The sequence below is a fragment of the Penicillium paradoxum genome, assembly GCF_028828445.1.
Source record: "Penicillium paradoxum strain IBT 22861 chromosome Unknown utg000007l_segment0_segment0, whole genome shotgun sequence".
NCBI lineage: Eukaryota > Fungi > Ascomycota > Eurotiomycetes > Eurotiales > Aspergillaceae > Penicillium > Penicillium paradoxum.
This window is the reverse complement of record NW_026643185.1, coordinates 2,192,651-2,206,992: the sequence shown is the minus strand read 5'-3', so window position 1 is coordinate 2,206,992 and position 14,342 is coordinate 2,192,651. Positions and strand designations below refer to the sequence as shown.

The 14,342-nt window shown below is 50.6% G+C and overlaps 4 protein-coding genes across 4 annotated transcripts; 1 reads left to right on the top strand and 3 right to left on the bottom strand.

Annotated features, from left to right (window-relative positions):
* Positions 1-370: 370 nt before the first annotated feature.
* Positions 371-2,822, top strand: N7457_008378 (putative LPXTG-motif cell wall anchor domain protein; the record flags this gene model as incomplete). The annotated part of the gene is made up of 2 exons (XM_057179421.1): positions 371-874; positions 1,008-2,822. 2 exons carry the CDS (start codon positions 371-373, stop codon positions 2,820-2,822), a joined length of 2,319 nt encoding a protein of 772 aa, XP_057027807.1.
* A 1,788-nt stretch (positions 2,823-4,610) lies between these two features.
* On the bottom strand, positions 4,611-5,780 carry N7457_008377 (KH domain-containing protein; the record flags this gene model as incomplete). The annotated part of the gene is made up of 2 exons (XM_057179420.1): positions 4,611-5,311; positions 5,390-5,780. 2 exons carry the CDS (start codon positions 5,778-5,780, stop codon positions 4,611-4,613), a joined length of 1,092 nt encoding a protein of 363 aa, XP_057027806.1.
* A 544-nt stretch (positions 5,781-6,324) lies between these two features.
* Positions 6,325-8,803, bottom strand: N7457_008376 (Alcohol dehydrogenase superfamily zinc-type; the record flags this gene model as incomplete). The annotated part of the gene is made up of 8 exons (XM_057179419.1): positions 6,325-6,427; positions 6,476-6,597; positions 6,655-7,119; positions 7,167-7,263; positions 7,316-7,462; positions 7,516-7,645; positions 8,372-8,600; positions 8,705-8,803. The coding sequence occupies 8 exons, from the start codon at positions 8,801-8,803 to the stop codon at positions 6,325-6,327; spliced, it is 1,392 nt and encodes a 463-aa protein (XP_057027805.1).
* Positions 8,804-9,598: 795 nt separating this feature from the next.
* On the bottom strand, positions 9,599-12,491 carry ura7 (small subunit rRNA maturation protein UTP4; the record flags this gene model as incomplete). Its single annotated transcript, XM_057179418.1, has 2 exons — positions 9,599-11,382; positions 11,438-12,491. 2 exons carry the CDS (start codon positions 12,489-12,491, stop codon positions 9,599-9,601), a joined length of 2,838 nt encoding a protein of 945 aa, XP_057027804.1.
* Between the last annotated feature and the right edge of the window lie 1,851 nt (positions 12,492-14,342).

The following is a 14,342-nucleotide window of genomic DNA, read 5'->3' as shown; positions in this document are numbered from 1 at the left end:
ACCAAATAGGCTTGTTTGGCTGTGTAGAAATGTGCATGCACAATATTCCAATCGGACACAGACACAGGGCTCGTCTAGATCGAAATTTACCCACAGTGTACGGAGTATATCCGCCAGTACTCCATGTAAAAACTTTGCCTTTCTCCTTTGCCGTCTGACAGGTCAAGTTCACTGTACCTCCTGCCATCGTGAGCCTGTGCATGTTTCCAACTCATCGGGAGTATGCAATCCTATCTAGATAGCTTTCCCCAGAAACATCCGAGATCGCGAAACATCCGTACTTTGATACTTGTGATACTTTTGATACTTTGATACTTCGATACTTCGCACCTCGTACCCAGTACATGGTGACTCTCGTACCCTCGGAACGATGGCTGCAGGTTCCCGTGACCATTATTTGGAGCCCAACCAGGGCAATCGCCTGGATCATCATCTCCAGCGTCCTTCTCGCTCGCGTTCTTTGTCGCTGAACACTCGCTTCGATGGCCCCACTGGTGATGAAACACCCAATCTAACCCCGAAACGCTCCTTATTGCACCGCGCCCGGCGATCCGTCCTGAGCTTCAGCTCACCCAGCCCCCAAGCTTTTGAATCTTCCAATGCGAAGAGGCCCGGAACAGACGAACTTTCTCAAGATCGCCCTGATGTGAAAGGAATCATGCCATCAAGTCTGGCTTATTCTGGAGCCTCTGCGACCAGAAATCTAAACGAGAACGCTCGCTCGTTCAACAGCACTTTAAACGGGACTCGACCAGAGATCGAGGACTTGTCTTCGATGGAGGAGAGCCGCCCGAAAAATGAGGATATATTCTTAAACATCGCAAGAACCGATTCTGATCGTCGCGATTCGATAGCTCGTTCGGATTTTAGGCGGGTGAGTGAGATTGAATCCCCATGGCGTGAGCCGGACAGAACCCGATCGCATTCCTTGGTCGCTTCTGACATTCCATCGGGTTACCCGCGTAAACATTCTTGCAAGTCCCTCGTAAGCTAATGAAGTATCTCAGTCGCGGCTTGGATATTCTAGCCAGAGTCTTCGTCCGCCTGCGATAGAACAAACCCCCTCACCCGATCAGCGACACAGCAATATCGATAACCCCTTGCTTTCTCAAAATGATGCCCCGATGACCCCCTACAGCTCTGTTCACACTCCGGCCTCATCCGTCCACCCGCTAGACGATTCAGCTCGGTTCCGCTACAGTACCCTGGGATCTGGCTCGCGGTCGACTGTTGGTGTTCCACGAAATCGCTTCAGCCGTACAAGCCCAGAGACCTCACCGCGCACTCCCTCTGCGGGGAACGCGCCCATGTACGATTCGCGCACTAATCGCCAATCGGGCCTTTCTACAATCCGAAGCAGTCGCCAGCCATCGACCGGTGAAGTGACCGGGCGACCACGAGCGGATACAGAGCGATCGCGCGCGGATGGAACGGAGTCCACATTGTCCACCACAGCGCCATCCACTGTCTGGGATGAACTTGATGATCTCAAGGATCGGATCAAAAAGCTCGAACTGACAGGCAAGCTGCCTTCGTCATCCGCGGCGGCAATGTACACCCCTACCGATGAACGACCTCGGACTGCAAACACAGCCATCACCACATTATCTTCCTCACCCAAGAATCGTCGCAGAACCAGCGTCTCGGCTGCAGATACCGAAACTAGTCCAGTGCACCCTATTCTGCAATCCGCATTGGCCAAAGCAAAAGTTGTTTTGAGCGGTGAGGTGTACACCTCCCTCGAGGCGACAATTACCGATGCTATGAATCTTTCCACGGCGTTGGGCGCCAATAGCGCACCGTCGGGCAGCATTTCTGTTGTGAACGGAGGATACACCTCGCCTGAACGACATGCCCGCCGCAAAGCGGACAGTGTCTGCCGTAGCCTGACCGAGCTATGTCTGGCCCTGACCGACGAGCAACTGAAGAAAGCTCGTCCGTCGTCAAGCCACGATGCCAACGTGCAGCCTCCGTTACCGAATGGCATCCATGCCATGCCATCGTTCCAGGATATCCAAGGAGTTGAGCGGCGTCATAGCACTAATCGTATTTCCAGTCGCCTTGAAGCACGTCGAGCATCACTGATGAATGTCAGCCCTGGGAATACGACAGATGCAAAACAGAGCCCGAACCAACCGCCCGGCATACCTGCCCCAACCAGTCGTCTAAATCGCATGTCGACTTCTCTCCGCAGCCGCAGGCTTACCATTGGCGATGAGAACAGAGAGATTGAAAGTCCATATGGTCGTTCGGTTTCCCGGTCCAATACAGAGATCAACACACCGATTGCCCCCACCGCGATACCCACTTCTCGGCATCGGTTCTCTCTGGGCCATACAGTATCCCGCTCCGTCTCCGGTGCGCAGCAGGATCAAGGTGTTTCTGGAGCGCCAGTTCCCCGCTCCCCGCAATACCAATCATCACAAATCCCCCAGTCACAAATACAACCACCATCACAACCTCGGACACCGACTCTCTCATCCAATGTCTCCTTCCGTCGAAGCTACATGAGCCCTGCCACCTATACTCCTGCCACCTCTCGCTCCAACATCCAGGCCGGGTCTCGCCGCTACGGCCTAACCCCTAGCTTCTCCTCCAACAACGTACAAGCCACCGCAGTCGAAGACCACCCCCGAAATCCGCAACAAATAGAACCCTCCCAGACCAGGTTCTCAACCCCATCAAGCAAAATGGCAACCAGTTACACGCCAATCCAAACTCCACGACTGCGAACAAACAGCTTGGGAGCCCGAAGATTCGGTCTTCGAAACCGCACACCAGCCACCTCAAATAATGTGAACCTCGACGATAGCATCGATTAACGTCTCATTTCCCATGGCACAACAGCCGATAAAACAAAAACCGGTCACATCCATCTCGAACAATCCCCCCTCCCCCCCTTTTAACGCAGCGATTTCCCGCATCTGATCCTGTTTCTATTAACATCGGCGTTCTCGCAATACTTCCTCCAAGCCTGGCCACCCATAGCAACATGGAGTCTTCACCATCCTTTACAAGTATGCATTTTTGACGAATCTCCTGTGTTTTGAACCGAGCGAAAGAAACAAAAGACACTTTCCTCCACGCCTTTCCAATTACTTCTATGTCAATTTTTTTTCTCTTTCCTGTCTTCGGGTGATGATCTCCCCGACAGAAAAAAAAAGCCCTGCCATCCCCGGACTCTCAACTCCGTTTGTGGATGCTTTTTCCTTCTCCAATTCATGTATAAACAAAACCATTGGCGGCGTCTCTTGTCCATAACACTCTTCCAGAGTGGCTTTGAGCATTTTCACCCTAGGGTTTCCATGTCATTTTATTACTTTTTTTTCCCTCTTGTTCTCTTTGTTGTTCTGTTTCATCCCTCTTTTTATGTCTTGCGGGCAGCGTTCATATCTATGTTCGTTGCCCGTAGGATGGTTTTTTTTTCTCTTTTGTCTGTGTTACAAATGAGCATTTACATAATGATGATTGAATGGAATGAATTGAATGTTTTAAGGTCTTCTTTTATGGGTTCTGTCAATTTGTGTGGTTGTATTGTTGTCTACTGGTGGCTGCTTGGATAGAGTATAGTGCAGGACATAGCCTGAGATACTCCGTATACTAGAATCGGCTCTAAGATAGGATTATGTATTATCTACACATACATTATCTGTTGTATATACCTGGTAGGTTATGTAGCTAACGGATAAATCAACATGTACTGGAAGAGAAAGAATGATATCTACCGATACATATATCAAAACCATTCCTTTCTAGGGTATTTGATGAGATTCAGATAATGTCAATGTTCTACCAACATTGACATCCGATATTCATATTCCTCAAAACAGACAAGATACGCAACGAGGAGATACATAATAGGGGAGGGATTAGGGAAGCGTTTTTTTATTGTTTCAAGGTTTCGTTTTCAAAGGTCAAGGTACACGGCAACAAGGAAAAAAAAGGTAGGAGTTGGAAGAGAGGAAGGGGGACAAGAAACAGGGAACATAAGTCGAGGAGATAAGAGTGGAGAAAAGACAAGGATCAATATACTCCGCCAGCTATTCACCGGCGGCGTACAAAGGTGGAACGAGGACAAGGACAGGGAAGGAGGTAGAGACTGGGATGGCGACGGAGTCTGTGGTTCGGGAGTCGGGGTAAAGACGAATTAGAGATATCACGGTGAAAGCTCAGCTGGATGTGGGAAGCAAGAGGGAAATGGAGGCGTGAGGCTGCCGTGATGGACGTAGTAAAGTTGGAGGGTTCTGATCGCAGGTTGCGGTTCAATTCAACGCACAATGATCAATGAAGATCACAGAGACCTGGTATTAATACGCTTGTGTAACCATCTATCCACCGCAGTGAACTTTTTTGAGCGACGGCGTCCATGGCGAGGGCCAGTGCCCCGAAAGAGAGCCGAGAGAAAGAGAGGAAAAAAGGAAGGGGAGAAGAAGGACTTGAAATAAGATAGAAGAATAAGAAGAAACACAATAAAAGAAGCGCTAGCACATGACCGCCGCTGATCGTGACCGACAGTCTCCAAAGAAGTCGTAAGGTCAGAGAACACAAAGAAGCCCCCGCTAGGACCGTCTCATCCGCACATACCCAAGAAAGGACCTGGGAGGGGGGATCTACTCCTGGGGGAGCTGACTGCGGCGAGTCTTCTCGGCTTCAAGGTTCTCATAGAGAAGGTACAGGGCCTTCTCATTGGCCTGAGCACTTCCCATGATGGTGAACATGCGCTCGCCAGTTTCATCATGGGGAGCCTTGGCAATGGAAATCCGAGCACCAGAGCTTCGGCGAATCTCCGTGATCTTGGTTCCAGCACGGCCAATGATGCAACCGACCATGTCCGCAGGGATGCTGATGTTCTGGGTCTGGATCTCCTCGCCATCTTCCGTCACCAGGGGATAGCCGCGGTTGCCAGCATCGGAGTTGGATCGGCGGTTGTAGCTACCATCGCTGAAGTCGGCACCGTTGCCGGTGCGGTTGTATTGACGGCTGTTGCTGTTGTTCTGGTACCCATTTCCAGCCGGAGCGTTGTTGGTGAGTGGCTGCGATCCACCGAGAGAAGCGCGCACAGCGGGGTTGTAGAGAACAGTACCAGTGCCACGTTGCCAGTCGTCAAGCAGGCACTTGCCGATTTCCCAGACAGCCTTCTCGATGCCCTCGGGGGTACCCTGGACTTCAACGATGCGCTCTGTCGACTGAGGAAGCATTTCCTTCTGCGCAACCATACGAACACCGGATGCATCCTGGATGTGCTTGATTTTCAGACCCTGGCGTCCGATGATTGTTCCCATTTGGTTGTGGGAGATCAGAAGGCGAATGGCTGGGGAAAGTTAGCGCAAACTCGAAGGGTGGGGTCTTCTTATGGGATAGAAAGAGATATCCAAGGGAAATTACATACGGTGAGTTCCATTGTTAGAGACAACGCCGCCCATGCCCATCTGCGGGGCACCCTCAAGGAGGCCCTTTGCCACGATCGCATAGGCCCGAGCGAGCGAGCGCAATTGACCAGTGACAGTCAGGACACGGTCATGCACACCAGGAACCACCTTGCTGACTCCAGCCTTGACACCGGTTTCGTCGCGCAGGTCAGCAACGTTCTTGCCGGCCTTACCAATGATGACACCGGCCTCCTTGGAAGAAACGATGGCACGCAGAGTCAGCTCAGCGATAGCATACTCCTCCTCAGTCTTGAGAGGGGTCTCCAGATCACCCTGATCAGCGATGTTGTCGTTGAAGTTATCGGTCATAGGCTCATCCACGACGGTGGTTTGGTGAATTTCGGTGTCCATTTTGACAGAGGTGGGGGTAGGTGTAGGAATTCTTTTGAGACCGTACGGTCGCGGGATGCGGATAGAGACTTCTCAAATAGCGGCACAGTCAGTATTGCGAAACGAAGAAGTCAAGAGATAAGCGCATGTCACAAGTCACAATGCGCAAAAGCTCAGCAAACTGAGAAAGCTCTTTGAAATCGTATGTGATTGCTCAGGTGAGGACTCACAGGAAGAGATAGAAGTGGAGAAATGGATGGGAGGGGGAAAACGGCAGAATCTCGGATCAGAGGGAGGAGAAGAGAGAAGGGAGGTAGAAGCAGAAGAGAGATGAAGGTCGGAAAAGGAGAAGGGAGAAGGGAGGTAGAAGGAGAAGGGTGAAGGGTGAGGGATGGAGTTGAAGAGGCAAGAGTTGAAGAGCTGAGTGTTGTGCCTTAAGCGGAGACGAGGCGAAACCACCTCCCCCCCCCCATATGCGAATCCACCTAGCATTTATAACCATTTTTCTTTTCTTTTCTTTTCTACTTTCATTGTTCACCATTTTCTATTTATACTCTCTTCATATCTACTGGTCCGCCTGGAAGATCACCTTTTGTACTTTCATCGCGTTAAATAGCTCATAGCCCTCGACCGCCTGCGAAAGTGGCATAATCTTATCGGCCATGAAGCTATTCCAATAGTTAGCACCCTGTCATAGGGGATGGCAGTGCACTTACCCAAGCTTGTGCTGGTTTTTCTTGAGCACCTCCAGGGCCTGGGGCGCAACAGAACGAACCGGGCATCGGCCCATCTGGACAGTGAGGTTCTTGGAGTAGGCATCGTTGCCATCCCAAGGAATCTGCGAAAGAGGTCATTGAGCAAAGAATAATTGAATCAGCACCGGCTTCTATCTTACCTCTCCGTTGTGAACACCCACACTGCTGATCGTTCCGAAAGGTCGCACCAGTTCAAAGCCAGTGCGCAAGGCAGGGCTCAACCCAACGACTTCAATGATGGCATCGGCACCACGTCCGTTTGTCAGCTCCCGAACACGCTTGTCCAGACCAGCTCGGTCCAGCTGGAAGTTCCACGGCTCAGCACCGAGTGACTGGGCAAGTTCCAGTCGCGATGGGACCGAGTCAACTGCCAAGATGTGCTTGGGCTTGTACTCCAGCGCATTGATGAGTGCACAGAGACCAACCGGTCCACATCCAATCAGGACTACTGTCTGTTGAGCGATTTGCTCGGGAGTCGAGTTCTTGAATGCATTGTGCGCCGCAAACCAGCCTGTAGGGAAGATGTCTCCCATGAGCACCAGATACTTCTCGTCGACACCCTCGGGAGCCTTCATGACTGAACCTTCAGCATTGGGGATTCGGGCCTATTTAATTTAGTACCACAGCATAGCATAAGAGCATCAGAACCCACATATTCAGCCTGTCCACCATCCAAGCTATCACACCCAAAAAGACCGTTCTTATCACAGCGAGAAGACCACCCTTGCTTGCAGTAGAAGCATTCGCCGCTAAGATAATGTCAGCATTGAACCCTCTGGAGTAGGTCTGAAAGCCACTTACCATGAAGTAGTAAAAGCAGTGACCACACGATCACCCTTTTGGAGAGTCTTGACGGCGCTGCCCATCTCAACAATCTCGCCCACGAACTCATGGCCCATGACGAATCCTGTACCTGCAGGTTCCACGCCACGGAACATGTGCAGCTCACTATACAAGAATCAACAAAAATTGTCTTAGAGCTATATATAGATCAATCTCACCTCCCACAAAGCGCAGTATATCCCACCTTGACCACAACGTCCTCTGGGTTCTGCACCTTAGGAATCGGCCTCTGCTCAACAGCCACCTTATAAGGGCCGTGGAACACAACCGCCTGCATCATACCGGAATCTGAGGGAGTAGCAACCATTCTGAGAACAATGATTAATCTTTTTTGTGTATAGGTATATCTGCCACTTTAAGTCGAGACTTACATGTACTATGTTCGGTGGGAAAATATTCCGATTCCACTTTTAGTCCAGTGTCTGGGAAATCCGATTGCAGTGGGATCCCAGAGCTTTTATCAACTAAATCCCCCGGTCTCGGGCTTGTGTGCGAATTATCTGGTGGGGCTGCTCCTCTGAGCCCACATTGGGTTGGTCTCCACTGAGAGTGGGATACAGACGTTCTGCTGGCACCGTTAGTGTTGCGAATACAAAAGGGCGACAATAAGTGTGGCCATCAAAGCGAATGTAGGTGGCTTTATCTCATGGCTCCAACAGACCTATGTATAGACTCTACGTGAAAGATATATGAGCCATCAACCTGTATTTCAAGGACGCATCGGCAAAACGGCCTGCCTAACATCTGCAAATATCTGGTTCCAGCCCCGTGAGGCCCAGAGAAACTACATAAAAAAAATCAAATGCGCTTTGCAACGCCGTTTCGCAAACACCAGAGCTGGGAAAAGAGCATAGAACAAGAATCAGTCTCGAGAAAGCGTAACAAAAAAAAACATCAAGAATGCTCAGATAATGCAGCCCGCTCGTATCAAATATCGAAACCCGAAGATCGGCCCTCCAGTACTTGAACCGAAGAGCAACAGCAACGTCAACACAAGATCTCACTCGCATTAACAAACAACACAGAGTAGTTCCTCTTCAAGAATGAACTTGCCCTCCTTGTACTTCTCACTGCTCTCATATGCCTTGTCGTACTTCCATCCTACCGTTTCATGGCACTGTCTGCAGGCGATATCGCGCACAATATGTCGACCAGTCGTCATGCTGCGCTCTACAGCTTCACGCTGGGTGACATTGACAACAGTATTGAAGAGATATGCTTTCCCATGTTGGCCTCGGAAGTTCTATGGAAATCAATAAAAAAGCCTGGGTTAGCAATAGTTCATGGAATGCGTGGCAGAGAAATGGGGGTTCAATGGGGTGGATTGGGTAGAATGATGTACGATACCCGACTTATGATGTCATTGTAGTCTGCCAGATGAGTCTTGCACCCCTTGCAGCCAAAGATTTTATTGGCGGTCAAGTAGACATTGTAGGAGAGTCCCATGATGGCTGTAGCTTGATGCGGTTATTGCCGGTGTGGTGGAGGGGGTGTGTTTCTGTAGGGATCTGAGATGGCAGTCGAGGGTCCTGGGAGGTGAGTTCGAAGTAGCAGAGGGAGAGCTGGCAACTGGGATCTAATATAGGGATGCGGGTCGTTTATTGGGACGAGCAGCGTGTTTGCTCTTTCGATATTGAACTAGTCTGGCCCCGCCCTGGCTTCGATTCGGGAGGACACAGTCCTGCTGTAGACCTCCTCAAAAGATGTTCGAGGGTTTATGCTCTGGCCAGACTGGAGTTGGAGTTGGTTTATAAGAGAAAAGTATCCAGAGCCCTTTCAGAGGGTCTATGAAAGGAAGATGTGTCGTTGGACTTCCAGTTGACGTGACGATAAGCCCGATAAGCGAATCGGAAGGAGATTCGGGATTCACGGAGACCAGACGGCCAGTATAAGAGCGAGTCAAAGAGGGGAGAATAGACCAGGGTGTACAGAGGTTACAAAAAGTCGAGCTGAGCTCGGAGGCTTAAATGTCTCATGCCTAAGGGCCCCGCACCTGGGTTGCGGTTGGTCTCAAACCCCGAGCTGCCCTTTGTGAACTGTAGTACTCCTTCTGTCTCAGCCGGGAATATACGGGAGTCCACTACTTATGAACACACTGGTGTTTGAAGGGAAGGGTAATCATCGATTCAGAATCACTGTACATTAGGCGCCGATAACATGCGCTCCTCCAAAAATGCTCAAATGACCAAATTACATGTCTGAATCAGCTGCATTCTATTTTTTGTTCCAGATCTCTCTGCTTCACTCGTAGTCCTTCACGTAACGACCAGGCAGCTCAACATCCCACATGGGTCGCTCCACCACGGCGATTTCCAAGTTCCCACTCGGGTTCTGGTCGTCGGAATCGTCACTCGATAGGGTGTTGAGAGGTACGATGCCGAGGATATCACGGTATTTATACGTGTGCCACCAACGACGCGGAGGCTGAGCTGAGGTGCCGTTGGCCTCCACCAGCTGCTTATTCGGGGTGTCGCCAGCGCCATTGGCACTAGGCCGGCTCTTCTGTGATCCCTTCTGGGGGGTCTCAGTCGTGGCCGGGGCTCCATCTCCACGTCGGAGACGAGCGAGTGTTGACTCATTGGTGGCTGCAAAAGTCTCGTCGTACTCGTAGGCCTCCTCATCTTCGCCTGGGACGCGGGTACGTTCCTTGTCCAGTGCGACCCACTCGCCTTGGGACTCATCACTGCCAACGATTTTGCGGACCTTAGTACCAAAGTGAATCTCCATTTGTGATTGTGGCATTCGGTCACCGGCACCGGTGTTGTGCTTTCTCCGCTCTTCTTCGTCGTCATCGAGAGGATCGCGCTTGCGCTTTGATACCTTAACGAGCGCACCCGCGAGTTTGTTTGTTTCGGCGAGAGCTTCAGCCTCCTCGGGGGAGGGGAAGTCTTGTAGCAAATCGAACATCCACAACCACGAGGCTCCGTAGAGCCATAGACGCTCGCGGCCCTCGAAGAGGTCCCACATGCAGCCCATAGCTCGGTCTTTAACGCCCCGGAACTCTGCAGGGAGGTATGCCTTGGGGTTGCGTCTTGACCAGTCGGATAACTTTCCATCCCGAGCATCAAATTCAATAAGCTGGTGCTCACTTGTGAGAACCATCAGTCGGTCTTCGGATGATTTGGTGCCATTGGTGATGACCTTTTGTGTAGGGGCAGACTTCGGACGGAAAGACAGCAAAGTGATACCGGACTTCATACGGGGAATTGGTGATTCAGTAGCGGCGGTAGTCCAGCGCTCGCCCTCAATCACGATATCCTCGTCCTCGTCATCGGATGAATCATCATCGGCCTCTTGACGTTTGATATTACCATTTGCGGATCCGGTGGCTGTGCCCAGGACCCAGGTGTCGACACAACCGGAGATATCACCACTCGCGAGAATCTTGCTATCATCAGAAAACACAACTGATCGTATCGTTCTCTCATAGTCACCCAATGTTCCGTGGGATGCCTTTTCGTGACGAACATGACGTGTGGCTCTCTTGAGCTTGGCGAACTGCGACAGCACTTGAGGCTTCTCATTGGATGCGGAGGCGGGCTGGATCCGTGCCATGTAGATATCACTGTTGGGACGGACAATTGAAAGCCATCGGCCATCGGGGGAAACGGTCACAAGGCGGGCACCTTCATTCGAAAGTGACTTGGGTACGTCGATCTTTTGAATGCGGAGAGTGCCCTTCTCATCACCCTTTCGCCGACGGAGAGAAAACAGTTTGACTTCAGCGATGGTTGCAACAGCGAGTGTCTTGCCATCTGAGGACAACATTGCCGATGAGATATTTTCTTCGCCCTGTATCAAAACCTTTCCAACAAGTCTGTGCCGTTGTCCATCGATATTCTCGTGCAAAGATGCGGGACCTCGAGATACCCGCCAGAGGCTCACTTCTCTATCCCAGAAGCTCATGACCAAGCGAGATGACGGCGCAGAGGTGAGCTGGGGAATTTGAGGAAGACTGGAAAGCTTGCGGTGGTGTTCCTTTCCGAATTCACGAAGAGGCAGAACGATTGGTGTGGCATCGGGACCTGACCAAAGAGTTAGTTGTGTTTGACATTGTAATAAGAAGCAGATTTGACAAACCTCCAGACACGGCGATACTGATATCCCTGGTTTCATAGACAGCGAATGTCTTAACATCGTGGGTGTGGTAACGACGGTGCATAACCTCAGCCCAGCGACCCTTCTTGTCGCCTTTCTCGCCCTCCTTCTTGCGGTAGACAACCGTCCGCTGGTCGGCACCACCACTAACGACAGTATCTCCGTTGGCACTCACTGCGATATCAAGTGTATCGGCAAGATGACCCTGTATCCGTTGAACGAGAGAATAGTTCTTTGCATCCCAGAATCGAATTTCACCAGCCGAGTCACCGGAGACGATGGTGCCATCCGGCAAACATTTCACCGACCAGACCAATAGTTCCTTCGGGCCACCTGTGGGACCCTTACCCAGGGAAATTGTGCGCAGCATCTGACCAGTGCGAATATCGAAGAGACGAATGGAGCTATCAGCATAGCCGGCGACAATAGTGTGACGGTTCTGGAAGGTAACGCTAAGGACGCGCGCTCTTTTAGTCGAGGGACGCATCAAGCGCAGGAACTTGAGCTCGTTATCGGCAGTAGACAAAATGACAATTGACCCGTCCGCACATCCTGCGGCGAGATGCTGGCCCGTAAACTCGCCCTCGGAGGCAGAAACCACCTTTCCATCCTTGCCCTTGGTTGGTTGCCAGCGCGGCTGCGCAGCAAGACACCAGATCTCCCCATAGTTTCCACTGGAGTGGCGCAGCGGGCGGCCATTTTCAAGATCCCATTCGGTCACGGCGGTAGAATATCCAATGCTGAACAGACGTAGCTTTCCAGGCAGTTTGGTGCCATCGGGCCCGTCCTCCTGAGGATCAAGAGTCCATGCGAGTCCTTCAATACTTCGGTCCTTGCCTCCACGCATCACGGTCTCCTGAAACCAGGCTCCGCGCATCGGGTTCCATATTTCGATATCGCCGTTCGCACGACCGATCGCAAGTCGGAGGGTAGGCACACCACGTCCAGCTAGATCTGCTGATGGAGGGTGAGAGAATGCAAGCGCATTGATCGCCTGTGGGTTATATGAAACGAAACGGCAGCGGTGGATATCCATGACTGAAGATATGAAAGCCTTGGGGCTGTATGGAATTGAACGGTGTGCAGATCAGAAATGGAGATGCTGAAGATCAATTTAAATATAGTTCAGCTCGGGCTGTAAGATCAGCCTCTAGACACTCATTTCTGAAACAAAAAATGGGAGGTTATAGCGTTGGTGCCGAAGCTTTGCTTGCGACTGTTGCGCGGCCACTTTTTTTTTCTGTAGTTTTCGCGGCCGGAGTATTCTAGCTAGTCGGGTAAGTTTCCCCGAGATCACGTGGGTTGTTGTGGTGCCTTGCATATCAGGCATCCATTCATCTGACATGCGACGAGAAAACAACATCGGAAGGTTAGAAGGACTAGATAGATCCTCGAGGTTACATAGGTACAAATTATCCAATGATTTGGATATAGTTAGGTTTTTGATAGTCCTACCCAAGGTCAAAAAATGGTGGTCTTGCTCACTACGCTTGCCAGGATCTCAACTTCAAAAAGGAACGAGTTATACAGAGAACACATGTATACGCAGACATATAGTAATGTCGAATGTATTACAGTGCTTGTAGGCCCGGGGCCTTCACGAGTCGTCACCAGATGAATGTAGAAATAATGTATAAAGGATTCGTGCGACTTCACGAACATTGTGACTAGTCTATTTTTCTACGGCGATTCCTTGAGATAGAAGGATATGAGCAGGTTTCAAATTTCGAATCGACCGACCGGCGAGAAGCGGTCTACAACTCTGATCCTCGGAGATCAATGGCGATTCCATTGATCAACAACCTGACTCGGACTTGATGCAGCCTGAAGCAAAGGTGTTCGGCGGCATCATTGGATATCCGAGAAACTTTTGTCGGCGCAACCACATCGTAGACATCGTGAACAATCGGGGGCGTAGTCCGATATAGAATTTCAGTGGTGTGCCATCAGCTGCATTGTACTCGTCGAAACATATGGCAGATCAATTTCAAGATGCAAAGGAGCCAGCAGAGCATCTACCCAAAAGTCCAAGCGCCTTAGAGACATATCCGCATAAATAGATGCACTATGCCATGAGAAAACACAGCCTTCTCACCAATAGCTGATTGTATTCGTGAGGGAGTCAGATGTGTTCATTTCAGTTCTTTGTATGCACCTCGACAGAAAGCAGAGACTTGTCTACCGGTGGCTTGCCACGTCAGAGACAGCCATCATTTTTCTTTTCGAGCTTGTCATGGTTGTTGTGGCTGATTTGGAGAGTAAGATCCAAGGTTCTCCCGTCTTTTTATGCATCAGATTTCTGAGATACCTGTAGATATCCCTAGAAGCTCCTCTGATAGGCTGTGACTGCGCTTGGCTCTGCAATGGACATGTCCACATCCAATTACCTTAACAACACATCACTGGACGAATACATACGAACTAAAAAGACAGGGGAGGCTGATATGACTCTGAGCATCATAATTGGATGGCCGATGTATGTGTGGGAGAGGAGGGGCAAAAGGCACGAAATCAGGAGAACCAGTGCATGACATGCGTTGTGGAAAGCCTGATGGAATAGCTCATTTAATTCGTGTATCGTAGCTAGGCGTGCTGTCATGACACATTCGAGTCCAAGAAGAAACGCCTCATTTGTGCAGATTATACGGAGTACTCCGTACTCCGTATGTTGTACATTGCAGCTGAATTCAACTCGAAGACAGGCAACAGCTGCGGGGGTGGCTATTGGCGCCCTATCAGCGTGGGCTCGGACCCAATTCCGAGAACATGGTATTATTAGCCCGCTTGGATCTTGCTGCTATTGATATCTGGGAACGAAGGTCTCCTTGGATTGATTACAGGGTCAGATCACGTTCATGTCGCGTCTCGGTTTGAAGTCACTTTCGAT